Source organism: Psammomys obesus, unplaced genomic scaffold, assembly GCF_907164565.1.
Source record: "Psammomys obesus unplaced genomic scaffold, mPsaObe1.curated_primary_1811, whole genome shotgun sequence".
Lineage (NCBI taxonomy): Eukaryota > Metazoa > Chordata > Mammalia > Rodentia > Muridae > Psammomys > Psammomys obesus.
The window spans coordinates 1,423,318-1,450,475 of NW_026589732.1; the positions used below are offsets into that span (position 1 = coordinate 1,423,318).

The 27,158-nt window shown below is 47.9% G+C and overlaps 2 protein-coding genes across 3 annotated transcripts in view; one reads left to right on the forward strand and one right to left on the reverse strand.

Moving 5' to 3' along the window:
* Window positions 1-5,161: 5,161 nt before the first annotated feature.
* On the forward strand, window positions 5,162-18,279 carry Polr1e (RNA polymerase I subunit E). Its single transcript, XM_055605230.1, has 12 exons — window positions 5,162-5,303; window positions 5,767-5,870; window positions 8,927-9,003; window positions 9,918-10,003; window positions 12,010-12,068; window positions 12,778-12,922; window positions 13,394-13,501; window positions 14,035-14,131; window positions 15,129-15,262; window positions 16,568-16,649; window positions 17,280-17,411; window positions 17,888-18,279. Exons 1-12 carry the CDS (start codon window positions 5,183-5,185, stop codon window positions 18,045-18,047), a joined length of 1,305 nt encoding a protein of 434 aa, XP_055461205.1. The 5' UTR covers window positions 5,162-5,182; the 3' UTR covers window positions 18,048-18,279.
* A 1,481-nt stretch (window positions 18,280-19,760) lies between these two features.
* Window positions 19,761-27,158, reverse strand: part of Fbxo10 (F-box protein 10) — a 46,018-nt gene continuing 38,620 nt past the window's right edge. For both annotated transcript variants that reach the window (XM_055605340.1, XM_055605341.1), the window contains exons 9-11: window positions 26,337-26,650; window positions 25,182-25,363; window positions 19,761-21,868 (exon numbers count right to left, since the gene is read on the reverse strand). In XM_055605340.1, coding sequence (XP_055461315.1) covers window positions 21,694-21,868; window positions 25,182-25,363; window positions 26,337-26,650 — 671 coding nt within the window. In that variant the 3' untranslated portion in view covers window positions 19,761-21,693. The remainder of the gene's footprint in view (window positions 21,869-25,181; window positions 25,364-26,336; window positions 26,651-27,158) is intronic.

The window sequence follows — 27,158 nt, forward strand, 5'->3', positions numbered from 1 at the left end:
GTTGTAAGATGGAATCTTAGTGTCATTTTGATTTTCATTTCCCTGATGGCTGAGGACATTGAACATTTCTTTAAGTGCTTCTTGGCCATTCAAGATTCCTCTGTTGTGAATTCTGTTTAGCTCTGTACCCCATTTTTTAATTGGATTATTTGATTTATTGATGTTTAATTCTTGAGTTCTTTATTTTAGAGATTAGATGTCTGTCTGATTTAGGGTTGGTGAAGATCTTTTCCCAATCTGTAGGCTGCCATTTTCTTATATTGACAGTATCCTTTGACTTACAAAAGCTTCTCAGTTTCATGAGATCCCACTTATTAATTGTTGATCCCAGAGCCTGTACTGTTGGTGTTCTGTTCAGGAATTTGTCTCCTGTGCCAATGATTTTCAGACATTTTCCCCCACTTTGTCTTCTAATAGATTTAGAGTCTCTGGTTTTGTGTCAAGGTCTTTGATCCACTTGGGCTTGAGTTTTGTGCAGGATGATAAATTTGGGTCTATTTGCATTTTTCAACATGCAGAATCCAGTTAGACCAGCACCATTTGTTGAAGATGCTTTCTTTTTTTCTATTGTATGGTTTTGGCATCTTTGTTGAAAATCAAGTGCCTGTAGAAGTGTGGGTTTATTTCTGGCCCTTCAATTTGGTTCTATTGATCAACCTGTCTATTTCTATGCCAATACCATGCAGTTTTTATTACTATTGCTCTGTAGTATAGCTTGAAATCAGGGATGTTGACTTATTTGGCTATCCTGGCTCTTTTATTTTCCATATAAAATTAATGGTTGCTCTTTCCAGGTCTAAAAGAATTGTGTTGGACTTTTGATGGGAATTGCATTGAATCTGTACGTGGCTTTTGGCAGGATGGCCATTTTTACTATGTTAATCCTACTGATCCATGAGCACAGGAGAGCTTTCCATCTTCTAAAATCTTTTTCAATTTCTTTCTTCAAATACTTGAAGTTCTTGTCATACAGGTCTTTCACTTGCTTGGTTAGAGTTACACCAAGATATTTTATATTTTTGTGTGGCTATTGTGAAGGGTGTTGTTTTCCTAATTTCTTTTTCAGCCCATTTGTCGCTTGTATTAAGGAGGGCTACTGACTTTTTTGGGTGAATTTTATATTCAGCCACTTTGCTGAAGGCGTTTATCAGCTGCAGGAGTTCTCTGGTAGAATCTTTGGGGGTCACTTATGTATACTATCATATCGTTGAATAGTGATACTTTGACTTCTTCTCTTCCAATTTGTATCCCCTTGATCTCCTTTACTTGTCTCATTGCTCTAGCTAGAACTTTGAGTACTATATTGAAGAGATATGGTGAGAGTGGGCAGCCTTGTCTTGTTCCTGATTTTAGCAGGAACACCTTAAGTTTCTCTCCATTTAACTTGATGTTGGCTATAGGCTTGCTATATATTGCCTTTATTGTGTTTAGGTATGTACCTTGTAACCCTGATCTCTCCAAGCTTTAAACATGAAGGGGTGTTGGATTTTGTTAAAGGCCTTTTCAACATCTAATGAGATGATCACATGTTTTTTTTTTCTTTCAGTTTGTTTATATGGTGGATCATGTTGATGAATTTTTGTATGTTGAATCATTCCTGCATTCTTGAGATGAAGCCTACTTGATCACGGTGGATGATATTTTTGATGTGTTCCTGGATTTGGTTTTCGAGTATTTTATTGAGTACTTTTGCATCAATGTTTGTAAGGGAGATTGGTCTGAAAAATCTCTTTCTTTGTTGGGTCTTTGTGTTGTTTAGGTATCAGGGTGACTGTGGCCTCATAGAATGAGTTTAGCAATGTTTGTTCCTTCTGTTTCTATTTTGTGGAATAGTTTTTGTCATGGCATTAGTTCTTCGTTGAAAGTCTGGTAGAATTCTGTGCTAAAACCATCTGTCTCAGGGCTCTTTTTGGTTGGGAGGCTTTTGATGACTCCTTCTATTTCCTTAAGATTATAGGTTTATTTAAATTGTTAACCTACTCTTGACTTTGGTAAGTGGTATCTATCAAGAAAATCATCCATTTCATTTAGGTGTTCCAATTTTGTGGCATACAGTTTTTGAAGCACGATCTAATGGGCATATGGCTCACAGGGGTAACCACAATGAAAAAAGAGCTACAAGTGTTGGTGTGTGAGGAACAGCTGAGAGGTGGGAAGGAGTTGCCAAAGCAAGTGAATGGAAATCGTGGAAGGAGGAAAAGGGGGAGGAGGAAGACAACAAGGAGGAGGGAGACAACAGGGAGAAGGAGGAGGAGGGAGATTATTGCAAGGCTCTGGCACAGAGATTTATTGGTTTCTCCATGGCCCTGCAGATCAGAACTCAAGTCACAGGTAGAAGCTGCTGCAGATTTAGGTCTGTGCAAGGAAGACAAACAAACAACAACAAAAAAATCTGTCCTCTCTGAAGTTAGCCTTACAAAGCCATGTTTATAGCTGTTTGTGCAGCTTGCACAAGTGATACAGAAGAGAAAGGAAAAAGTAGAGAAGAAAGAAGAGTGAGGCAACACAGAAGAAGAAAAAGAAAAAGGGGTAGAGGCGAAAGAAAAGAAGAGGAGAAATAAGATGAAAAAAGTCGTTTTGGAGTTCTGGGTAATCACTGCAAACCTCTCCCTTGCATTTCCTCCTTTATCAGCGATGCCCTGAAACACCAGCAGATGGCGATGTTGCCCTCGAAAAGGAGAAATTTTCAGCCCTCACCCAACTTAAAATTCAAGTTTTCCTTTTCTTAAAAACGTATCAAAAGAGAATTCCAGATGTCTCTGAATCTGCAACTCCGAACTGAATTGAAGAAGTAAATATTTGTGTGGTAAGTTTTGCACACTCTCAGTAGCCCATGCTTTTTTTGTTGGTTGGTTGGTTTTTTTCAAGATATGATTTCTGTATGTAGCCTTGGCTGCCCTGGACTCTCTTTGTGGACCAGGCTGGCCTCGAATTCATAGAGATCCGCCTGCCTCTGCCTCCCAAAGTGCTGGGATTACAGGCATGTGCCACCATGCTTTTAATCCAAAAGGGACCACTGTATAGTTTTGACTTTAGATTGCTCCTTGAAGAAATGTTCCCGCCATCCTGTCCCATCTCATTTATCATTTACTGTCCGCGTATGCATATGCTGTCTGTGTATTTCAAGTGACTGTTAAGAACCTGAACAACACTGGGGTACACTACACTTCCGACCCAGCTGCCCTGTGTCAACACTTCCTTTCTTGAGCAGACTCGCTATCTTTTGAATTCTTTCTTGCCTGTGGTAATTTCGGGGATCCTCACTCTCCCATCAGTGACAGAGCAGCCAACCCAGAGGACTTTCAGTGTTTACATTCTACTGGCAAAGAGGTGTCACAAAGGGGACTCATTCTGGTGTAACAGAGGAGGACTTTCAGTGTTTACATTCTACTGGCAAAGAGGTGTCACAAAGGGGACTCATTCTGGTGTAACAGAGCTTCCTGCCCTTGGAAATCACATGCTGATTTCCAGTCAGAAGGTCCCCCAAATAATGACGCTGCTGTTTCCACAGGCCATGACACCTTGAGTCTAAAGGCCATCGTGTCCCTATGCTATAGAGGGGTCCAGACACTTACCTCAAGGACTGCATTTGAGTCCTTATACTACAGTCTTCTTAACTTTGATATAACTGTTCATTTTCATTCAACCTGTAGACACTTGCAGAGTATCTGTTATGTACAAGCCATATGCTAATGGGTTTCAAGAACATTACTAAGCATGTCTGAGATGTACTCCCTGTTCTAGGCTCCAAGCATTAAGAGACTTACTCCGACCTGTTACCTAGCCTTTCATTCACTTGTTCAATATATATATAGTGTATGCAGGTATATGCTACCATGTAAGCTCTCTTCTTTTATCAGGGGGTTCTAGGAACTCCATCAAGGTTGGTGGCAAAGTGCCTTTATCTGCTGAGCTACCTTGCCAGCTCTCTCCTTTGACATTTATTGACAGTCTCCATTTTTACAGGACCTCCCTGGAGTTGAAGGTGCAGAACTGAAAGAAAAGAAATAAACTTTCTGCCTGGATGTGATTATGTGTGTCTGTAATCCCAGCACTTGTTGGGAGGATATCAAGTTCCGTCAACCTTACGAACTGTGGGGCAGGTGGAGTCTGAAGACAGCCAGAGCCTAAAGGGAATCCGGGACCTCAGCCCCTTCTTCCTCCTTTTATGCTTAGCCATCAAATGAGCAGTTTTGCGTTACCACACCATTCCTTCTAGGGAACCAAATAAAGAAATTTAACAATGAATCGTTTCTGACTAGCTCCAACGTTAGTTATTAACTTCAAATAAGCTTTGTATGGAAAAGATTGACAGAAGAGGTAGATGAATGACATTGAAGTGCTTTTCATCTTTATTTTTCTTTCTGGAAAAAACGATCAATTGAAAATCATTGGGTAGGGTCAAAGAAAGTAACTCTCCAGCCAGACAAAGAGCTGTGAGAGCTAAAAGGAAACCATGATTTGTGTGTGTGACAGTTTTCTCTTGAGCCCAAGCTGGCCTCACATGCTTGGCAGTCCTCTAAGGCTGGGATCACGAGTAAGGTGTTAATATCGGGCTGCAGCAGGATTTTTGGCCGGATCTTTCAGCTTTAAAGGCAGCATTGAGGCAGTTAGTGAATTTGAATATGGGAGGTTTATATGGTTGCATCAATGTTAGTTTTCTTATTCTGGTGGCTGTATTGAAATTACAGGACTTACATTTGTCATTTTTTTTTTTCTAACGCTGTAACAAAGTATGTGAGACCAAGCTGGGCGTCGGATCCCTGAGGATTTGTGGCCAGGATTTGTGGTTGATTAACAGAGGGAGTTCCAGGTCAGCCAGGATTACACGCACCGTGATAGCCTGTCTAAAACAACAAGAGCCACACAGCTCGCAAAGAGGAAAGCTTCCTTTCACTTTGGTTCACAGTTTTGGAGATTTTGGTCTATGATTGGTCTGATAGCTTAGAGCCCGTAGTGAGCAGTATGTCACTAAAGCAAAGGTGCTCATTTGTCGATCTCTCCCATGAAAGAGGAGGTACTGTACCTCACACAGGGGGCGTGCTCATCGCGGGAGGAGCCTAAGAGTGGGCGGGAACGAAGCTCCACCCTGCGAGGGGCGTGGCTTCACTGCTCGCGTGCTCTGGGCAGGGCCCAGAACGCCACTTCCGGTTTTGGGGTCCGCGTGTGAACCGGCGAACTCATGGCTGCTCCGGCGTCTCTCGAGCTCGATGGCCAGACTGGAGACACGGAGACAGAGGTGCTGCAGAGTGCAAGGTGGCTGTACTGTGGAGAGCCTGACGACAGGCAGAAAGCTGTGCTGGGTAAAGACTGCTGGGCCAGAGCAGAGTTCTGCGTAGCCCCATCCCCTTCCCTCTGGGAACCGCGATTGCCCTCCTGCCCATTGCCAGGAGCTGGGACAGGGCTCCCGCCACTCCCCCTACCCCCAGCCGTCTGTCCCCATTCACAGCCACGCGAGGACACTTCTCAGGGCAGTTCCCAGGACCTGCCACCTCAGCAGGTCTCTCATTCGCCCTTTTTCTCCTCTGCGGAGCAGCGTTCCCTCTCCTGCCAGTTGCGGACATTCCCTCAGTCATTTTCTTTTGTCGCAACCCCTGCGCAGAGGTCGCTTCCCCACCCCTCCTCCATCTCCCTCTTTAAAACTAGACTAGCACTTCCTTCAGTCCCCCTAAAAGTTGGACGTGAACTCCCTTGCCTTCGCTACGGGCTCCCCACCACAGCCTGCTGGACCTGCTCTCAGCTCATTCTTGGGTTACACTGTTACAGTCCAGTTCTCCAATGGGAAGCTGCAGAATCCAGGCAACATGCGCTTCACCTTGTACAACAGCAGCGACTCGGGAAACCCCAGGCAGAGGAGCCACCGGATCCTGGTGAGTGCTGCGGGTGCAGGTTGTCTGGGCGCTGAGGGCCTCAGCAGGTTCTTGGTGTGGCAGATGTGGGAGGGACAGAGGGGGAGAAAAGCAGGGACTGTGCGATAAATGGGACTGTGGCTCCATTGAGTAGCAAGATTTTGGATGAACTGATGACTTTTCCTACATTTGAGTTTTAGCTTTCTGTATTAGCCCTGGCTATCCTAGAACTCGCTATGTAGACCTGGCTAGCTGGTCTCCAACTCAGGGATCCACCTGTCTCTGCCTCCCTAGTGCTCGGATTAAAAGTATGCACTACTAGCCACTCACAGCTTCATGTGTTTTTTCTCCCAACATGAACTTACTGAGTATTAACCACGTCCGTCCTCATGTAGCAGGCTAAGGAAGCACCTAAATGAAATTTGCAAATCTTAGGAGACTCACTCTTCAGAGCTCGGCTTCAATACTATTTTGTGTGTGGGTGTTTTTCATTTTATCTGTGTACCGTGTGTGTGGCTGGTGGAGGCTAGATATGATCCTCTAGAACTGGAGTTACAGATGGTTGTGAGTCACCTTGTGGGTCCTGGGAATCAGGCCCCCTGGAACTGCAGCCAGTACCCCTGATCCCAGAGAAGATGCTTTCTGTTGTTGTTTTTTGAGACAGGGGTTCTTTATGTAGCCCTGGCTGTCCTGGGAACTCACACTGTAGATCAGGCTGGCCTTGAACTCAAGAGATCCACCAACTTCTGCCTCCCAAGTGCCAGGCTCTGGGATTAAAGGCGTGCGCCACCACAGCCAGGCTGCACAGGGTGTTTATTGGCATCTCTGGTCTCTGTCTGGTAGATGCCAGAGTTAAGAACATCTGCTTTCCAGAGATGCAAGCTCTCCAAGTAGTACACACACACAATAGACAAAGCTTGGGGTCTAAGGGAGCTCAGCAGAGAAAGAAGTCTCTGCTTGTCTGACTCCTTCCTAGGAATGATGCCTTGGAGTGGGGGAGGTTTGGTGTCCAAAGTGAAAAGAAGGCGAAGAAAAGCTTGGCTGTGATTGGAAGCTAGCCAGCCATTTCCAGTGTCCCTGGGGATATAGGAAGAGCTCGTATCAGAAAGGTTGGCAGAGATCTAGGTCTTGGGCCAAGGCAATTACTGACAGTCACGGCCCCCATAAGTGCTTGAAGACCTAACCGTCTAGTTCTGTGGTGCTGCTCACTCAAGAACTTTTTCCTCTCACTTTAAAATTTTCATCAGTATTCCCACGGCCTTCTGCCCACTGCCCTCCTCCATGCCCCCTGTTCCCCTGCCCCTCTGCATGACATCCTGGGCAGGAGAGATGGCTCAGTAGTAAAGAGCACTTGTTGCTCCTCCAGACAACCTGGCTTCAGTTTCCAGCATCAACAGAGACACATACTGTCTGTAACTCTAGTCCCAGGGGACTCAACACCCTCTTCTGGCTTCCGCCGGCACTACGAACAAAGCACACAGACATGCTTATAGGCAAAACACCCACAACCCGCACGTATCTCATTGCTAACATGTTATATTACGCTCTCATTTCTCTTCTCTGCATCTCTTTTTCTCACGATTCCTTGCTATGTTCATGTCCCGACTGTGTGCACAGGCATACACACACATTTAAATCTAGATCCTGCATATGGGGGAAAAAAGTATCTGTTTTTCTAACCCTGATGTATTTCACTTAATTTAATAATTTCCCACCAATATTGTGATTTTATTTTTCTTTATGATTGAAAAAAATTCTGTAGTGGATATGTACCACATTTTCTTTTTCCGTTTTTCTGTGGATGACGGGCTAGGCTGTTCCATTTCCAGGCTTTTGTGAAGAGGGCCACAGCAAACATGGTTGTAGAAGTGTGTGTGCTGTGCGCTGACCGAAGAGTCCTTTTGGGTGTATGCCTAGGAGTCGAACAAGTGCCTCATACAGCAGTTTCAATTTTCTCTTTTGAGGACCCTCCATCGGACCGACTTCCATTGTGGCAGCAACGGTTCACATTCCTACCAGCAGTGAATAATGGTTCTTTCCCCATGTCTTTGCTGGCATTGTTGTTTGCTTTTTTTTTTGGTACTAGCCATTCTGACTGGGGTGTGATGGAATCTCAAAGCAATTTTTAAAAACATTTACTTATTTGTGTGTGTTTGAAGAGGAGGAAGGGATGCCCAGATGCTGTGGTGCGCGACTGGAGGTCAGAGGACAACTTGGGGGAGGCAGTTCTCTCTAACACGTGGGTCCTGGGGATTGAAGTCAGGTCGTCAGGCTTAGTAACAAGCACTTTTATTCACTGGGTCATCTTGCTGGCCCTCAAAGTAGGTTTTGCTTTTTTATTTTTAAAGTTTATTTTGTGTGAGAAAGTGTTTGTGTGTGTGTGTGTCTGTGTGTGTGTGTGTGTGTGTGAGGTGTGGTGTGTTAGTAAGTCAGAGGACAATTTAGGGAATTGGTTCTGCTCTTTTACCTGTGGGTTCTGGGGATCTAGCTCAGGTTGTCATTTGGATCACAAATGCCTTGCCCACTGAGCCAATTCAGCAGGCGTCAAAAAAGCCTTAATTTGCATTTCTGTGATGGTTAAAGGTGTTGAATACTTTTCAAATATTTATTGGCAATTTGTGTTATTTCTTTTGAGAACTGTCTATTCAGCTCATCAGCCTACTTATTGACAAGATTATTTGGGGTTTTTTTTTTTGGTAATTAAATTTTATAGTTCTTTGTATGTTCTAGATATTAATCCCTTGTTTGACTAATACTATTACTACTTGGCAAAGATTTATCCCTTTCCATAGGCTGTCTCTAAACTTTGGGTAGTATTTGTTTTGCTGTGTAGAAGCTTTTTAATTTCATGCAATCCCCACGTGTCACTCCCTATCACTTTGGGGTTCCCTTCCCAAAGTTTTCTTGCCTTCTCCCCAAGAGACACCTGAGATTCTTGTAGAGATGACAGGCGGATCATCTGGGAGGTTTCTGGGGCTGGTACATTGTGGTCCTGGATCCTGAGGCCCCAGTGAAAACAAGCCCAGGCTCAGTGCCTTTCAATGCTGGCTCCTAATGGAGCCCTCCCTGTTTTTCAGGCAGCTGAAACAGACAGGCTCTCCTATGTTGCAAACAACTTTGGGACTGGTGCCCTCAAGTGCAACACTCTTTGCAGGTAATGGACGACTGGGGCAGTGACAGAGGTGAAAGCGGGGTTGTAGTGGTGGTGGTCTTTATTTCGGGGGCAGTTAGATGGATCTGCAGGCTTACCAAGACCCAGACACACCTGGAAAGGAAAAGATGACCTGCATCTGTTAGGTTTCTAAGGACCTCCTTTATGTGTGATGTTATTTGTGACTGTCTTAGCCTAAAAGACAGCTATGTCGGCTAACTTAGAATGTGATCAGTAGGTCAAAGCTTGCCTCAAGTTTGCCTTGGGACAGAGGATTTGGTATCTTCAAGGCTCTGGGTTGAAACAGCATCATCCTCCAGCAGGGTCACTGGTGGCATGAATGGCCCTGGCAGCTTTGCCCCACACTCACTTCTGGTGTCTTCTGTGTAAGAGTGTGTCCAGCCTCAAAAGTCTAATTCACAGAACACAGTGTAGATAGGGCCCCATGACACAACAGGGAATCACAGGAAGGCCTTTCAGAGTCGTCCTGGGCCTCAGCCTTGACGCAGATTAAATCCTAACACTGTGTCATCCCTGCTTCACATCGATCTCTCCCCAGGAGGAACAAGGTTTTACTTGTATCTGTCTCCATAAAGTTATAGTGGGCCAACAGTTCTAGTTTAAGTCTACATTATTACCTCAGAAGGGTTCCACGTAAGAGCGGCTGCTCTAAATGCGATTGGTTGTCAGAACCCGCTGCTGGCTTTTTCAGTCCTCAGCCATCTATGTCCCCTCCCTTTTTATCACCTCCTGTCTTCCCTCTCCACAAAGAGATTATCGTTAGATGTAAGCAAGTGGATGCCTTCCTTTGGTAGAGAGAAGCTGGGAGCTTGTAAATAGGAAAGGGAATTGTGTAAACAATACCTTTTGAATAACCTATTATGGTATTATTCCTTTTTTTTGTTTGTTTTACTTAGACACTTTGTGGGAATTCTGAATAAGACCTCTGGCCAGATGGAAGTATATGATGCTGAATTGTTCAACATGCAGCCACTGTTTGCTGGTAGGTTCCTCACGTGATGATTCAGTTAAAGGCTGTGTAGGTTGGGTTTGTTGGATGAGTTCATGTTTGCTTCTAAAATGCATTTGTAATTTTTTTCTAAGTGGGTTCCTCCCCCAACACACTTTTTTGAGACAAGGTCTCATGTAGTCCAGGCTGCCCTTGAAATCTGCTGGGTGGGTGAGGATGGCATTGAATTTCTGGTCCTCCCGCCTGAGTGCCAGCGTTACAGGTGTGTGCCACCGTACACACACCTGTGTACGGTGAGGGTGTGAACTCAGAACTCTGTGTGTGCTGGGCAAACAGATTATCCTCAGCCATAAAGGATATATTCTTGCTAGGTGTTTTTTTGTTTTTCTTTTTTAATTTAGAAAGTTATTATAGATACATATTTTTAAATTAATCATTTTTTGATTTCCTACTATGTGGATAATAAGTCAGATCCTGTCTTTTCAGCGATTACAGATGTGGGGTCAGGCACCAGCCTTTAGGGCGAGATGACTAGTCATCAGTACAGAACATGCATGCGCATGCGTTTCCATCACAGGCTTTTAGTTCTCCCTGTGTGAGCGCAGGTGGGCCTGCGCCACAGCACGCATGTAGAGCTCAGAACGGAGCCTCCGCGTCAGTCTGAACCTACCTGTTTGAGACAGCGTGTCTTGTTGGTTCCGAGTGAGCTCGCAACCTAGGGTTCTCTTGTCTCTGCTCCCCGTCTTACTGTGGGGTACCAGATCACAACTCGCTTCACATGGGGCTGGGGACCCACACGCAGGCCCTCGTGTTTGGACAGCAAGCTCGCTGCACTTGCAGCCATCTATGCGGTTTTGAAATTTCCATGCAGGTTTAAAATCATTATATTTCTTCATTATCTTATATGCGTGCACACCCACACCATAGTGCATGTGTGGAGGTCACGGGCCAATTCAAGCAAGTTGATCTTCTCCTTTCAACATGCAGATCCAGGAATGGGAATCAGGTCCTCAGACTTAGTGGCAAACACCTTTTCTTGCTGGCCTTCTGCCAACCCAGTAAGGTTAAATTATTTACATTCTTTAAAAAAAAAAAAAAAAGTTTATTTTATATGCATGGGTTTAAAGAGGCATTGGATCCTCTGGGACTGCAGTCACACCTGGTTGTTAGCCTCCATGTGGGTGCTGGGAACGAACCTGGGTCCTCTTGCAAGAGCAGCAAGTGCTCTGAACCGCTGGGTCTTCTCCTCAGACTCTGAAGTTGTTTAATTTTTGTCGATACCTTTGTGTACGTAGCTCATAAGTACTAGCTTGTTCTGGCTAGTGCCCACCAAACTTTAATTTTGGTCCTTGCTATATGCTTGTCACTTTTCTGAACACCTTGCATAAACACCACATAATTACTTTATACGTACTGTTACTCCTTTTTTTTAAACCACTGTTGGAACTTGGCTTAGTCAGGTGACCTGCTACTGAGCTATCTTAGGCCTGGCTTGTGTTCTTGCTCACTGGGTTATACTGCCCACTACTTGAATACTTTGTGGAAGGTTGGATAGTGTCATGTGAAAATCTGCTTTATGTGTACAACTGCCTTTAGGTCTTTGACCAGCAAAGCAAATCTACTTCTGGGAAGAGACAAGGATTTGGTTTCTGATCCTCTCTGGCCTTTGGAGGCCAGTCACTATGTCTACAGGCCTCAGTTTTCCTTGTTTATGAATTAAGCGGCTGGAGCAGAGGACACCTATTTCCCAGTTCTCTTACCCATGTACTGAGGTGTACGTACATGTTAGGGAAATCTTGGAATATGGATATGTTTTCCTTAGGTTCATGTTAAGTTACTACTGAGCACTATGAATATTTTTAAGGCCTTGCAGAGCCGAGCTCGGTGGCTGGGGTTGAGTCCAAGGCATCAGTTAAGCTCATGAGTTTAAGGCCATCGTGGACAGCGCAGTGAGACCTCACTAAAACAACAGTAAAACACATCTGTGAACCTCACGGTACACTGTCTTCCTGTTCTCTTCCTGTTCTCTGTTTCCACAGAAGATGCTATTGAGCCTCCGCCTCCCTTGGAGAATCAGAACAAGACTTTCAGGGAGAAGGTGAGCGACGGAGAAGGAAGCCCCTTCTGGGCCTGCTTTCCCATAAGTGTACCAGCCCCCTGAACTCCGGCCTCACTGGCTGCTGTAGCTCAGTCGGTCTGTGGGTCTGCGCCTGGTCGCTACCTGCAGAGGCCTTCTGGTCTCCCAAGGAGCAGACCTGCTGGTGTGCTGGCGAGGTGAACAGCTAGTGTCAGCATCTGGGCTGATGGAACGTAGCAGCAAACTTCTTAGGTTTTGGTCCACATTGTAGGACATTGTTGTGCTTGGGAATCCACATAGACAACGTAAGTTCTTTGCACTTCTCAATGCAGAGGAGGCTCAGAGACGTGATCACAGCCCAGGGCGGCAGGTTAACTTTGCAGTGCTGCGTGCATGCGCTGCTGAGAACGCAAGACCACGCTGTGGCCCGGGAGAGGGCGTGGTTTGTTAACAAGGTGTATTCCTGATGCAGAATTGGTAGGCCCAAACGCTAGTCGAGTCTTTTTGTACTGAAGGAACTCTACAGACTCGTACATGGGAGTCAGTGCAGCGAACCTCAGTGTTGTTGTGAAACAGTGCCGTGAGGTGGACAGGTATGAGAAGGGCTTGGCCCGATTGGCAGGTGAGGGAGTCCAGGCTCAGGGAGCGCACAGCTTGCTTGTGCGTACACAGCTGGCAACAGCTGTGCCGCCCAGGCTGTGCTTAGTGACTGGAGGTGTTCCTTGCGCAGTTGGATTCTTGCATTGAAGCCTTTGGAAGCACCAAGCAGAAGCGGTCCCTGAACTCCAGGAGAATGAACAAAGTCGGCAGCGAATCTTTGAATCTCACAGTCGCTAAAGCTGCGGAAAATATCATCGACACGAAGGGGGTGAATGGTGAGCAGCTGGCGCCTGGGAAAGACCGGGCATCTGTCACAGAAGCAAGTGCTGGGCCAGAGGGCTGCATTCCTTCCCACCGCTTGCTGAGGCTCTTCTCAGGAGCGGCTCTGGAAGCAGGAGAGACATGACACTGTCCTGTCCTCAGGCCCGGGGAGGACATAGGCACAGGAAGGGACATGTGCACGCCCTGCCCCTGGCCAGGGTTGTGGCTTCTCTGATGTTAGGCAGTAATTCCTTACTGCCACACGTCTCTTTTAACTCTGGTGTGAGTTGCCAGGGGACAAACACAGTACAGCCACCTTCCACATGGCTGTGACTCCTGGAGATCAGCCAGATGGGCAGTTAGATCTTGGCAGGTGTTCAGATTTGAGTTTTAGAGCACGTGGTCTCCCCTGCTCACGGTTCACACAGTGTTGGGGACCCTGAAACCAGACGGGGACACTGATGTTACTTTTCTTTCACTGAAAGCTCTGGTCAGCGACGCCTTGCAGGATGACACGCAGGATGACTCCCTCTACCTTCCTCCCTGCCACGCTGACGCAGCCAAGCCTGAAGACGTGTACAGATTTGAAGACAGTATCCTTGCTGTTGGAAAGGTGCCTACTTTGCAGGCCGTGGTATCTGTACATATTGGCGGAGCCAGGCTGTGTAAGGGCGGTCGTGGTCCTGTGCCATTAATAAACGTGATATCCAGATCTTTTCCCAGTGCTGTTGGCAAGAGGTTGGTTGGTTAGGTTTCCTGGCACTGAGAGGCCCACAGGACAAACGGACATAGCTTGGCCTTGTGGGGGTCATTCTCCACAGACAGTTGGCTGGTCCCACAGTCTTGAGCAGACATACTGAAGAAGGGTTGCAACCTAGACCTTCACTGCTCAGTGGGTCTGGTTAACTGGAAAATGCTGGCAGAGGCTCTGATGAGGAGAAGGGAGAGCGGGCCAGGCAGAAAGTGACCCCTGGGCTGGGGTCTGAGATGCAGGTCCCCGAGCTCTGCCCTCCTTCCTCTGCGAGTCCCTTCTCTGTGAGCCTTAGCTTTCTTACCTGGTGCCCTGTGGGGTGACTTAGCTCAGTGGTTTCCATTTTGGTCAGTCATGTTCTTGACCTGCAACCAGTTCTGTCCCCAGCTGAGTATGACGCTCTGGAGAGCCCATCTGAAGCCTTCAGAAAGGTCACATCAGAAGACATACTGAAGATGATTGAAGAGAACAGGTACGTTGGGCAGATGGCATTTCTGGGAGTCATGATGGGAAATAGCAGTCCAATACGAAGCAAGGCCTTGCAGATACCATGCAGAAATTAGCACCTTTTGGTCTGTGGGAGGTGTTTGCTCAGCGTTGGAATGAAGGAGCTTTGACACTAGGCTTTCAGGGGCTGTGGCTGGATTCAAGGAAGAGGGCCAGCGTATGTGTGTACAGCCTATGGTAGGGGGCGGTGGCAAGGTGCTGTAACCTGGGACCCACTAGCTAGCCCCAGACCCCACTGTTTGTTGATGCCGATTGTCACTGGCAATGCCTACAGGAAGCATGGGTGTGGGTGCTGCCCAGGGTGGAAGCTTCTCTGTAACTGCATGCTGTCCACCTCCTCCAAAACCAAATACGTGCATTTTAAATACTGTGTATTTATTTTGAATAACATAGAGACTATCCCTCTTTTGCCACTAAAACAACTGTTTTTGTTTTTGTTTTTTTTTTTTTTAATGATGGCTGCATTATTTCTTAGTTTTGAGCCTTTTCTTCTAATTATTCCCTTCTTTTCTGAGATTATGTATGTGTGTATATGACATGAGTATGGGTGCAGTAGAAGACGTCATTGGATCCTCTAGATCTATGATTAGGGCAGCTGTGAAGGGCCCAACTCGAGTGCTAGGAAACAAACTAGGGTCCCACAGCAAGTGCTCTTAACTGCTGAGCCATCTCTCCAGCCCTACTCTTTTAAGTGTTTTTGATTGTGTGCGTGTACGTGTATTTATGTGTGTGTGATGGTGTTTCTGTGGGCATGCATGTGGAGGTTGATTTTAGGCATCCTCTATCGCTGTCCTACCTTATCCAATGTGGTGGTCTGTCCGTCAAACCCTCTGTGCCCCTGATGGGACTAGTCTCCATGGCCTGGCTGCACAGGCACATGCAGGGCGCGGGGATGGTGTGCTGGGGTGGCTCCTGACAGCCTGGGCCTCCCTCATGTGCTGCTGTTTCCTTCCTTGTTTTAGCCACTGCTCCTTCGTCATAGAAATGCTGAAGTCTCTGCCATCAGATGAGGAGAGTCGCGACCGGCAAGCCCGAAGAGTCTGGTTTCTAGATGCCCTCATCAGATTCCGAGCTCAGAAAGTGATAAAGGGGAAAAGTAAGCCCCCACCGGCACTTTACCCCAGTTATTTCCAGCCAGTCACTTGTCACGAGTTTCTCATCACCGCTGTGGTGTCTGCCCAGGCCCTCTCTGTGCAGCCTGCCCTTCCCCTGCTCCCGCTGCCTGCCTGAACCTCGCAGGGCCCTCTTCTCTTTGGACTTCTTTCTTCTATTCGGGAAATGGGGACAGGGTGGCTGGGCACTCACTGCCTCTGTTTGTTAGGAAAAGCAGTGTATCCAGGTCAAGTGAAACAAGTAATTTAAGGGAGGCTCTTAGAGCAGACATCAATTATGAACAATTGTGGCTTTGCTGTGGAGAAGCTTGGGCAGGTTGCTTTTCTTTCTTAAGACGGTATCACTGTATAGCCCTGTTGTCCTGGAACTTACCATACAGACCAGGCTGTCCTTGAACTCACAGGATTCATTTACCTCTGACTCCCGAGGGCTGGGATTAAAGGTGTGTGCCACCATACTTGGCATTTTTTTTTTTTCTTCTTTTGGCAGCAGCAGGGGAGGGGATAATGTTGTAACAGCTTGTTTTAGACGGAGAAAGTCAGTTTGTAATGTTAAAAAAAATTCCAGTTCCTCCATGTGGTGATGGTGCACAGTTTTAATCCCAGCACTCAGGAAGCAGAGACAGGCAGACCCCCGAGTTTGAGACCAGCCTGGTCTACAGAGTTCTAGGACAACCGGGGCTCGAAAAACGAAGACAAAAAAACCCCAAAAAAACAAAATTCCAGTTCCACCTGCTTTCCATGATCATATGTGGTCATACGCTCTTACTCAGAGTTGGAAACCCAGCAGGAGACACCTGGGGTTTCCAGTATGAGGTGTGTCTGTCACTGTTGCCGTGAAAGGCACCAAGGATGGAGGCATAGCTACCTGCCAACTCTCAGGTTTCGCACTCCAGTCTCACACCTTCCGCCTCCATTTACTTATTTGCAGTAGTTGTGGGGAATGTCTGTCTATGTCCGTGGTCGGGGCATAGCTTGGGAATCAGTCTTTTCTAGCCTGTGCATCCTGGGCTGGAACTTGGCGGCACACATCTTCACTTGCTGAACCATCTCCCTGGCTCAATCTGCAGGCTGCTTTATTTTCCAGTATCTTGTGTTCTTAGTCTTCATCAGTTTGTTTGCTCTATCTTTTCATATCCCCTTTGCAAGCACCTCTTGTGTGTCTGACCTTAAAGTGGCTGCTTTGGCTCTTGGGCCCCTGTTCCCTGTTGTGATGGTTCTGACCCTCTAGGGGATGTGTGGCATGTGGACTTTCCAGGAAAATGATCTGATGCGACTCTGTGTTGTAGGTCCCCTGGGCCCTGGGATCCCCCACATCATCAACACCAAGCTGCTGAAGCAGTTCACCTGCCTGACGTACAACAATGGCAGGTCAGGGGCTATGTCTATGAGGAAGAAGGCAGGTGGGGGTGGCAGTGGGGGGCGGGGGCTGAACTTGCAGTTTCATGGCCACAGAGATCCGGTGCCAAAGATTTCACTGCCATTTGGTGGGCTTCTGAAGGACACAGTGTATCACATACACTGTCCCCTTGGGAGTGTCCATTTTGTCTTTGGCTGTGGGACAGGCCCTGCAGTGAAGTGTCCTGATGACTGCAGTGCCCCAGCAAAGGGTGGCCAGTGCGGTGACTTAGAAGACAGAACTTCCACCAGCAGCATCCTGGGCTTGCTTGCAGCTGTTCGATTGGGCTGTGTTTCCTGCTCCTGACTGTGCTTGGAAGCAGCAAGGCAGCACTGAGTTTGGGGGTTGGAGGGTGGGGCTTCCAGCAGGCCTGCTGAGCAGACAGTAACAGACTCATACAGAGGGCCTCCATGAGTGCAGTGCTACCACAACACATGGGAAAAACGTGGGCAGTGCTTTCTCTGTCATGGGCTGGTGCACTGTTCACTGTGAGACTTGGGCGCCCTGGAGTGGGAACATTGACCACAGAGAGGAAGGCTCTGGTGTCCTTAATTTGCATTTGGAATTTAACGTCATTTCTCCTTCCCTTCCATTGACTGCAGCTTACGGAACTTAATTTCGAGCTCTATGAAGGCCAAAATCACTGCATATGCAATCATACTTGCCTTGCATATAAATAACTTCCAGATCGACCTGACTCTGTTGCAGAGGGACTTGAAACTCAGTGAGAAAAGGTGAGCACAGCAGAGTATCACTGTCCCCTGCAGAGCCTGGGCGGGTCCCTATTCCTGATGGCTAAGGGACAGGGGAAAATCTTGGGACAAGAGGACAGTTTTCAATGAGTGAATGGTTGACTGGCAAGACACTTTGAGTGCCTTCTCTTTGTAAGGCATGGCATTGAATTTATTCACTGTCCCTCATTGATTTTCAAAAAAACAAATGAAGAATCTAAGGTCTGGAAAAGTAATGACTTTCTTAAGACCTCACTCCCAAAATGGGTGCCTGGGCTTTAGGCCTGTGCCTCCCACAGCTCTCTGTTCTGGATTACCCTGTGGGCTTTGCATTGCTGTGACCAGAGAGGAATTCTCCATGGACCTAGGGGGTGAGATGAGGGTGGAAGCAGAGAGCCCACCTCAGGGTGCTCTTCCCTGCTGCCAGACCTGAATAGCGCACACAGGGCTCCTCTCCATTTGTTCTGTTTCTTCCTTAGGATGACTGAGATAGCAAAAGCCATGAGGCTGAAGATCTCCAAAAGAAAGGTGTCCCTGGCAGATGGCAGGGAAGAGGAACACAGACTAGGCACTCTGTCTGTCCCACTGCCTCCGGCCCAGACCTCAGACCGCCAGTCAAAGCGGAAGAAGATTCAGTAGGTGTTTCCCAGACCAGAGTCACTTCTGTTGGAAAGGAAGCACTGGACCTTGTGGAACATCCCTATAACTCAGGAGACTGGGGCAGGAGGATTGTGAATTCTGGCCTGTCTGAGGCTCTCCTGTGCTCCACCACACACCCCTGAGGCCTCACTTCAGCGTGGTCATCAGCCAGAAGCTAGCATTCCAGTTGGGCCTCTCTTATGCAGAGATTAAAGTGGTGGCCCAGGTTTGACTTCATGTCCCCCTTTGCTGTTTCTGTGGTTCGAAGTGGCAGATGTTTCTCCTGTTGGGTCATGTGCTGGGTTTGGGAGAGTCTGGGGAATTTAAAGTCAAAAGATTTTACTAGGCTGAATTTCGAGCACACTCCACACCCACCCCAAAAAAGGATGAAAGTGTATAAAGAGGACCTAGAAGCCAGCTGGTGGTGGCACATACCTTTAAGCCCAGCACTCACAGAAAGGTGGATCCCAGAGATCGAGACCAGCCTGGTCTACAGATCTAGTGTCGGAACAGCTGGAGCTACAGAGAAAGCCAGTCTTGAAAAAGAAACAAATAGGACCTAGAAGGCCCATGGAGTAGGTAAAGGAGGGCTGAGCTCCACAGGGCTTGGAGGAGGCTCCTGGCTCTGTTAGGTTGGCAGTGGGATTTGATGTAACAGCCTGCTATCATATGGTGCAGCCAAATCAGGAAGTGATAACACAGCTTTTCTTCCTTGCTCAGACCACAAAGAAAGGCTTGGCTAGCCAAGGCATGGGGACTGGAGATGAATACAATGTGGAGAGCAAGGGTCATCAACTTGGTGGCCTCACTTGGCTTTGGTTTCAGGTCTTGACAGACCCACTACTGATAATAAAGTTCTGAGGTCTGGAGAGGGGAGCTGTACCTAGAGAACCAAATGATCCTGTGGCCATGATTCTGCAAGGGAGTTAAGACAGAAGTCGACAGAAAGCCTTTCATGGGTCCACATTGTGAAAGGAGAGAACCAACTCCTTCAAATTTCCCTGTTTCCACTGGTGAGCTGTGGTATGTACACACCCACACCAGCAGGGCTTAACAACAACAAATTGGAGAGAGCTCAATGGTTAAAGGTCCCACAAACACCTATGTTTGGAACCTAGCACCCATATTCCCAACACTGGGAAGCAAAGGCAGAAAAGCCACTGGCTCTTCCTAGCTGCCAGCCCAGCTGAAAAGCATGAGCGCTAGGTTCTAGGAGAGACCAGAGTTCAAGGCTGGCTTCAACTAAACATGATGGCTTCAAAAGCAAAGCAGTAAGAAGCCCACAAGAGATGCTAGCAAGAGGGAACTGTCCCTGAATGCCCCTTGTCCAGAAGAAAGGGAGTCAAGAGGAAAGTTTACCTTAGCTCAGGAGTGAGCTTGCTGAGAGTTAAACCATTTTCTAGGGAAAAAAATTAAGATTAAGAAAGTTGACAAAAATATTTAATACTAGGGCCAGGAGATGACTTAGTGTTAAGGCCCTTGCCCCACTCCCACCCCCAAGCCTGACAACCTGAATTCAGTCCCTGGAACCTACATGGGAGGAGAGAACCAACTTCCCCAAAGGTTGTCTCCTGACCTCCACATGTGTGCTATGGCACATGTACATGTGTGCACACACAAAATGAATGTAAAAAAAGCAATACTAAAGCAGCGCTAAGCCTGAGGAGGTACAGCAAAAACTAGGATGCTGAGGAGCAACCCAAGTCCAGGAAGGTATGTTCATGTAGCTGAAGACCCTGCTCCCCGGGTGATCCCAATGAAGACACAGAGCCCCTGTTTGTCTTCCGAAAGGGCCCTGAGCAGGACTAGAGCTACAGCTTTTGCCTGATATGGAGACCCTTCAGCTCTGAATTCTGAGCTATGGCGGGAGCAAGCTGATGAGGGTCCCAAGTTCTGCAGTCTCACCGTGCAGGCAGTGGCACCTGTGGGGAGGCCTACTGGTCACTTGACACTCCAGGAAATGTGTGGATCAAGGTAAGACCCCGGAAGCGCCTCCTTTAAAATATAGAACTTTAATTTGGTTATTGAGATTTCTGTAAGTACTTGGTTCACAGAAGAGTCATTTCTTACAAAACCAAGGCAGTACTTGATACAGCGACTCACATTGGGGCCACCAAACAGTGCAGTGGACAATGATGCAGGTGGGAAAGGCCAGTCTTCCTTTTCCCAGAGTGCTCAGGGAGAAGTCAGAGTGCCCTGTTCCCACCCACCCAACAGCAGCACCTAGGGCTCCACAGAACCAGCATGGGGTCTGGCCCAGTGCAGGACAGTGACCCCAAAGTCTGGCATGGGCCCTGCAGTAAAGGCCAAGTCGGAAAGGGATGAAGGCAGAGCTGGCCCTGCATACAGTCCCCCTCCCCAGTGGGGTCCGGGCCCACCTGGCTCCCAAAGCTTGTCACATTCACAGTACAGTCTACAGAAGCCCTTTGGGAGCTGGCCTTCTCACCACTTAGGCCACTAACTCAGCTCTGGCTCTGGGTTAGGGCATAGGACACACAAGAGGTGGCGCTACCTTCAGAGTTCACAGGTAAATGGGCAGGACAGCGTATGGACCCAGAGTTCCAAAGCAAGGCAGAAAGTGCTCAGTGACCTGAAAGGGAGCAGGAGGGCGACCAAGGCTCAGCGTGGCGGACAACACTATCACCTGGGGCAAGGGCAGAGTCATGAGGAGATGGCAGTGTCTGAGCTAAACCTTGAGTAAAGGGCAGATCTACACACGGACATGGCTGGGAAGGGCATGCCAGGGAGAAAAAACAAGCTCAAGCCAAGGCACAGAGTGGGGAGTGAGGGAGGGCTGGTCAAGGCAGCTAATCATCCATGAGGACATGGACACGTCAGAGGGTACCTCTGTCTAGACGGGCTGAAGCTTGCAGGGGCAGCTGCAATGTGTGTTCACATACAGCCTGAAGCCTGTGACAGGCGCTGAGCTGATGCTCTGAACTTGGGGACTCTTTGAGGACAGGGGCGGTTGTTTATCCCCACATGGCCCGGCCCAGCAACCGCCTGCCACCTGCCCCTCTTATTTACAGCATGTCCCCTTGTCATTCCTGGGGCAACTTTTCAGGAGGAACTCCTTGTTCCAAGCCCCTTTCCTGCTCACGGGGCCATGTGTCAGTCTTAATAAAAACAGCCCAGGCCCCAGAGGCAGCTGGGAGGCTGGTACAGTGCCAAGAAGGACCAAGAGGGGCAGGTCCAGGAAATGGGGCAGTTGTCTCCACCTCACCACAGTTCCATCCTTGATCAGAAGTACGTACTCTCAACCCTGAGAAGAGTCTAGGTTTGGGCTGTGCAAAGTGAGGTTCTCTGTAGCTTGGGATAACTGACCTACAAACTGCATGTACAGTCTGGCTTCCGCAGCTCTTCATAACCTCTGTCCTGGGGGACTGGAAACACTCCAACTGCTATTCCTTTTTCTCCTGGGGAAATGTTTCCAGGCTCCTTCCTGCCAAAGGCTGTGGAGCTCAAGGGTTTTAGAGGTACCTTGTTCTTAGTTCCCAGGAGGCCTACGCCCACTTTTCAGGAGTAGTGGTGGATAAGGTGGGGCGGATCTAGGAGTCTTCCCAGGCATAACTTTCTGTCCCAAGAATCTTAGCCTTAGTTCTTCTGAGCACTCACTGGGGCCTGGGCCTGAAGCAGGCCTTCTTGCTTATAGGATGGTACAGAAGATGCTGCGGTTGCTATGGTAACCTCCTTCCACACGAGCTGTTATCCTGGTCGCCATGGCTGTCATCTTGTGCCCACTGTGGGCTGCAGAGGAGCCCCTGTGTGAGTTTTCAAGGTGGGGTCGTGCTGGTGGGTTCACCAGGCGCCAGGTATCAGACCTGCGGGTGCAAAAGGAAAGCCGGTGAACCGGATGCCAGGAGTTCACGGTGGGTGCCTGCACCTCCCACGTGGCTCCAGTTCTCTGTATCGCAGTGTTCAAAGCTGGGTGTGGTCAGTGACTGCCCGATGCAGTGGAGTGACAATTGAAGGGACAGAGCTCTGCTGCTTTTCTGCAGGAACCTTGGTCATATTTCCTCTATGGCCCTCAACTTCCCCATCTTTCTGGGTATGAGTCAGTGGCTTTTATCCCACAGCCCCCACACCAGCTTTGTGAGCTGGTGTAGAAGCCGTATTTATCATCACCCAAGACTAGAAACTACCTAAAATCCCTTCAGGTGATGAGCAGGTCAAGGAGCTGCTGCATCCATGCATGGAAACTATTTGACAATGAAAAGGAATGATGAAGCGGGGTGCAGCGACACATGATTTTACTCCCAGTAACCCTGGCTAGCCTGGTTTACAGAGTTCCAGGACGGCCAGGACTACAGGGAGAAACCCTGTCTGGATAAAAAAAAAAAAAAAAAAGAATGAATGACTTTGGGGGAATCCAACCCTCTCTTCTGGCCGCTGCGGGCACCAGGCACATACATGATGTGCAGGCATCCAAGCAAGCATTCATACATACACATAAAAACAACTAAAACTAGAGCTCCCACAGCACTCCCGATTATAACACACGCACGCTCACACAGCCACACTCACGGCTCACACTGTGCACAACAGCCAGGAGAGAAAACCAGCCGTGACACCCATCAACAGATAGACAAACCATGACATTTTCAGAAAATGGATGGAACATTGAGTGCAAGAAGCCAGGCTCAGACAAATACCACAGTTCACGTGCAGAATCTAGATTTAGATTTAAAAGTGCATTTGTGTGTAGGAGGATGGTATCAGAGTAGAAAAGAGTTAATCTTCACTGTCAGCTTGACTAGATTAGACTAACTTAGTGTAGTAGGGTCCTCTAGTGGAACAGAACTTAATAGAATGAAAATATATATATTCATTCCCTCTGTGGCCTCTCTCTATATAGAAAGGGGATTTATCAGACTGGCTTACAGGCTGTGGTCCAGCTAGTCAAGCTATAACTGTTTACTAACAGAAATTCCAAAAATCCAGTAGTTGATCAGTTCATAAGGCTGCTGTCTCAGCTAGTCTTCAGTATATGCAAGATCCCAAAGAAGTAGATTGGCAGAGAGCAAAAGCTGCCAGCAGAAGGTGTGGCCCAGATTAATTGTGTATCTTCCCACCTCTGAAGATGTGATTAAGGAAAGATCCCTCACAGGTGTACCTAGCCATTTGAGTTTTAGCTAATACAAGATGTAGTCAAGATGATAGCCAAGAACAGTATCACGCCTAGGAAACAGATCTATTTATGAGTGTACCCGTGAGGGGGGCTGTTCTAGAGGAGCCTGAGAAGTATGAAGACACAGCTTCACTGTGGGTGACACCATCCTAAGGGCACCCATCATCGGCCTCCTGACAGCAGACACAGTGTGACTTGCCACAATCCAGCTGACCTCACCCTCGTGCCTTCCCCACTGTGGGGGGACTACCTGCTCAAACTGTGAGGTAAAACAAACCTTCCCTTCCTGAAGTTGCTTTTGTTAGGCACTTTGTACACCCACAAAAAAAAAAGGGACCATGTGAGAGGGAGGAGAAGAGAGGAATAAAGAGAGAACACAGGTGAAACGAAGTAGGGGCTTTTCCTCGGTGGCCTCTGCCGGGGCTGCGGTATCCTGTGGATCACATGTGAAGTAGCCAGCTGCCAGTTTCTGGAGACTAGCCCAGGATGACTTGAAGCACTGTGGGCTTCACTCCTCTGAAGGAAGCAGTAACCCACGACAGTGTGCACCTGTGGCTTTCAGATATGAAGGAGAAAACTGCTCCATCAGGCCCTCAGTTTTCTGACGACAGTGTATTTTGTTGAGTAATGTACATAGTCCCCTTTTACATGCGGTCCTAATTAAAATACTTTAGCTCAGATGGGAAAGAAAAGTTAAACTGTTGTAGAGAATTGCTGAGAGCTCAGATGTAATGCTAGAGAATGCTTACAAAGTTCAGTTATGCCTTTGGGGACACAGCAGCAATGGACTCATGCCCAGGGCCACTGAGCCATGCCTCTAGCTATTATTTTTACAGGTGTTAGATGACAGCTGTGCATTACTTATTGCTGGATACTGGTTAATTAAAAAGTAAGAGTAGGGCTGGAGCGATGGCTCAGAGGTTAAGAGCACTGGCTGTTCTTCTTGAGTTCAATTCCCAGCAACCACATGGTGGCTCATCTATAATGAGATATGGTGCCCTCCTCTGGCATGCAGTCACACATGCAGACAGAATAATGTATATAAAAAAAAGTAAGAGCAGTTTTTTCAGATAGTAACCATCTTGGAATAGCTCAGAACATTATAGAAAGTTTAGGACATTGCTGTTTGAAACTAAAGTCTATGAAGTTCTTAAAATGGCCTAGATAGTAACTATTAACATATTTATATTTTTATACTGCTTCTATTGTTCTATTGGTTTATATTGTCTTGTTTTTACAGCCGTGTTGCACTTGGGTGTGACAGACTTTGACAAGTGTATCAGCTAATGAACATGGCCATAACTCCAGTAAAACTTACTGATGAGTATGGGACTTGAAATTTCTTTAAACCTTTCAGGGTCAACCTATTCCCAAATATTTACAAGGTTAAAATAATTTCTGTTTCTCAGAGGCTATTCACAAAGTGATAACAGAAGAGAATCAGTAACATTTCCAACCTTTGAATCAATTTTAGGCCTTGAGAATTAGACATCATTAGTCACAGTATCAAAATATCAAAAAGTTTTTTGATATTTTCACTCAGGCTGACCTCAAATTTGGTGACCCTCCTGAACAGCCTCCAAGTGCTGGGGTTAAAGGCATGACCCACATGCCAAACTTTGGTTTGTATTCCTTACGTTAGAGGACTAAGGTGACTAAATAAATTATCCAGAACAACAACAAGAAATAAATGAATAATAGGGGACTATCTTAGAAGAAAGAGGAAGGCCAGTAAGAGGGGTACACGAAGAATAAGGACGGCGGTGGGAAGAGCACTGTGGCAATGAGACTTGTATGAAAATGCTATACTAAAGCCCACTGCTTTGTACACTCATGGAAAAGGAACAAAACGATTGAGCCTCCCACAAGCAATGCACCAGGCCAACTACAACTGCACTCGGCTGAACGACATCACCAGCATCTGTGTGGGTGCTGGATATAAACTCAGGCCCTTGTGCTCACACGGCAAGCGCTCTACCCAGGGGCCATCTCCACCGCCCACTCACTTCTTCTTGAAGACCAGGAACTTGTTGTTTTGCATGACGCATTCCCGATTGTTTGTGATCTGCTGGAAGATGGTCTTGTTGGTCTTGCCTTGGAAGATGATGTTCTCCTGTACCAGGGCCTTAGCGCGGCCTCGCACAGCAATGCCGTAGGCCCGGAAGGAGTGGATCCGGTTCTTTAGTACCTAGGAGAAGCAGCCAGGGCTTGTCAAATTTCAGAGACCTGCAGACTGGTGTAAGTCAGGCAAGTGGGTGACTGTTATAAAACTATGCAGTTTGAGTGTGTTGGAGAGGTCATCAGAGAGCAGCAGGAGCTCTGAGTAGGGTGTCCTAGAGCTGATGGGCAGGCTGCAGGAGGTCAGCAGGTGCCCAGCAACAGTCTGTAAAGGTCTACCAGAGAAGGCGCTGCTGTGCCAGAAGCCATGCCTACTTTTAGGCCAACTGGGCCATAACATACCCTCTTGCCCCTGATCCGAAGGGCTCAGGAGAGTCAGATCTTTACTCCTTGCCTACACGGCTGATTTGTGAAGCTCAGGGCCGAGAGCCTCTGGGATAGTCCACAGGAGAGTGCTGTGTCTGTCAGGCCTACAGTGAAATTTAGCACCATGCTCAGAGCTCATGGTCATGTGCCAGGACAGGTAAAGAAACAGGAAGCACCGGGAGGTGCTCCGGAAGTAGGGGTCAGGGATGTGTCCCAAAGGTCCAAAAGAGAGCACCTCAAGTAGCCTGGGCACTCAGAGAGTCTTCCTAAAGCCTGTGTCAGTAAGCTGTATGAACAACTAAGGAGGACTCCCTAACAGACCAAGGCCCTCATGCTCCCTCCTGTCAAGCATCTAACACACAACGGCCCAGCGCAAGCTTATTCTGTCAGTGAATGAGCTGGAATAGCCAGGACACTGGCCTAGGGACCAAGAAGACACCCAGAAGGCCCTCTGCACTATGAATCTAGGCAACACTCTCCCACCCTTGGCTCCCTGCTGAGAACTCTTGTTCATCCTTGTTCCCTCTCCATGAGGCACAGCCACGCTGTCCACACTGATTACTGATTCTCCCTACAGCTCCGTGCTGTAGGGTGCTGATGGTTCTGTTTCTCAGCACAATGTGCAAGCCAGGCCTAAGCCCCGTTGGCCCCTTGAATCGTACACGTCATACACTTACCTTAGTGTCAGACCTGGGCAGCAACTGCAGTCCACTGCCGCGGTTGCCAATGATGTCATTTTCCACAACCGCGGTACTGTCACCCCTGGTAATGATGCCGTGGCCCCTATTGTCATAGATGCCATTGCCCCGGAGCTCCACCTTGCACTGGGCTTCCACCTTGACCCCACTCTGGCGGTTGCAGGAGATGCTGTTGTTGGCCACCCGTGTGAGCTGGCTGCTTTGAACGATGGTGATGCCTCTGTCCCCATTGGCGTGGATTACATTGGTGATGACTTGCAGCGCCTCGCTGCTCTGGACAAAGAGTCCTGATGCTACAGAGGGTGGGAGTGGAAAGAGCATAGGTCAACCCTGACAACGCTGGTCTGGGGAGCAGCCTCACTGTTAGTGTGCACTCCAGGATGGCAGGGAAGAGGCACTCAGGACCCGAGAAGGTGGCCCAGGGACACAGGCTATAAGAAGACTCCTTAGTCTCAGTCCTCTGGCCCAAGCTCCCACCCCCTACAGCCTCATCCTATTAGTGGCAGGAGGGTTGCAGTGACAGCAGAAGGACTGAATCAGCACTGGGAGGGGACATGTGGAAGACAAGACGTGGGCTGGTTCAGGGGCAGTCTGAGCAAGCCTCTTGGTAGCATCCCCAACCTGGATGAGTCACCTTACATCAGCCTTAGCCTGTGTTACCAAGCGTCAGGGCCTCACAAAAGACATCCTCCGTGGGGGTGTGCTGGCAGAATTCATTCCCCCAGGGAAATCCTCCACCGGGGGTGTGCTGCCAGACATATTCCCCCGGGGCTGCTGTTACTGATCTCACTGCGAACGTCA

Excerpts from the sequence above, each read along its gene's own strand:
- Polr1e (XM_055605230.1), top strand. The coding sequence starts at position 5,183 with ATGGCTGCTCCGGCGTCTCTCGAGCTCGATGGCCAGACTGGAGACACG. Across the intron at positions 9,004-9,917 it reads AAGTGCAACACTCTTTGCAG|ACACTTTGTGGGAATTCTGA; the intron begins GTAATGGACGAC and ends TGTTTTACTTAG. Across the intron at positions 12,923-13,393 it reads CGACACGAAGGGGGTGAATG|CTCTGGTCAGCGACGCCTTG; the intron begins GTGAGCAGCTGG and ends TTTCACTGAAAG.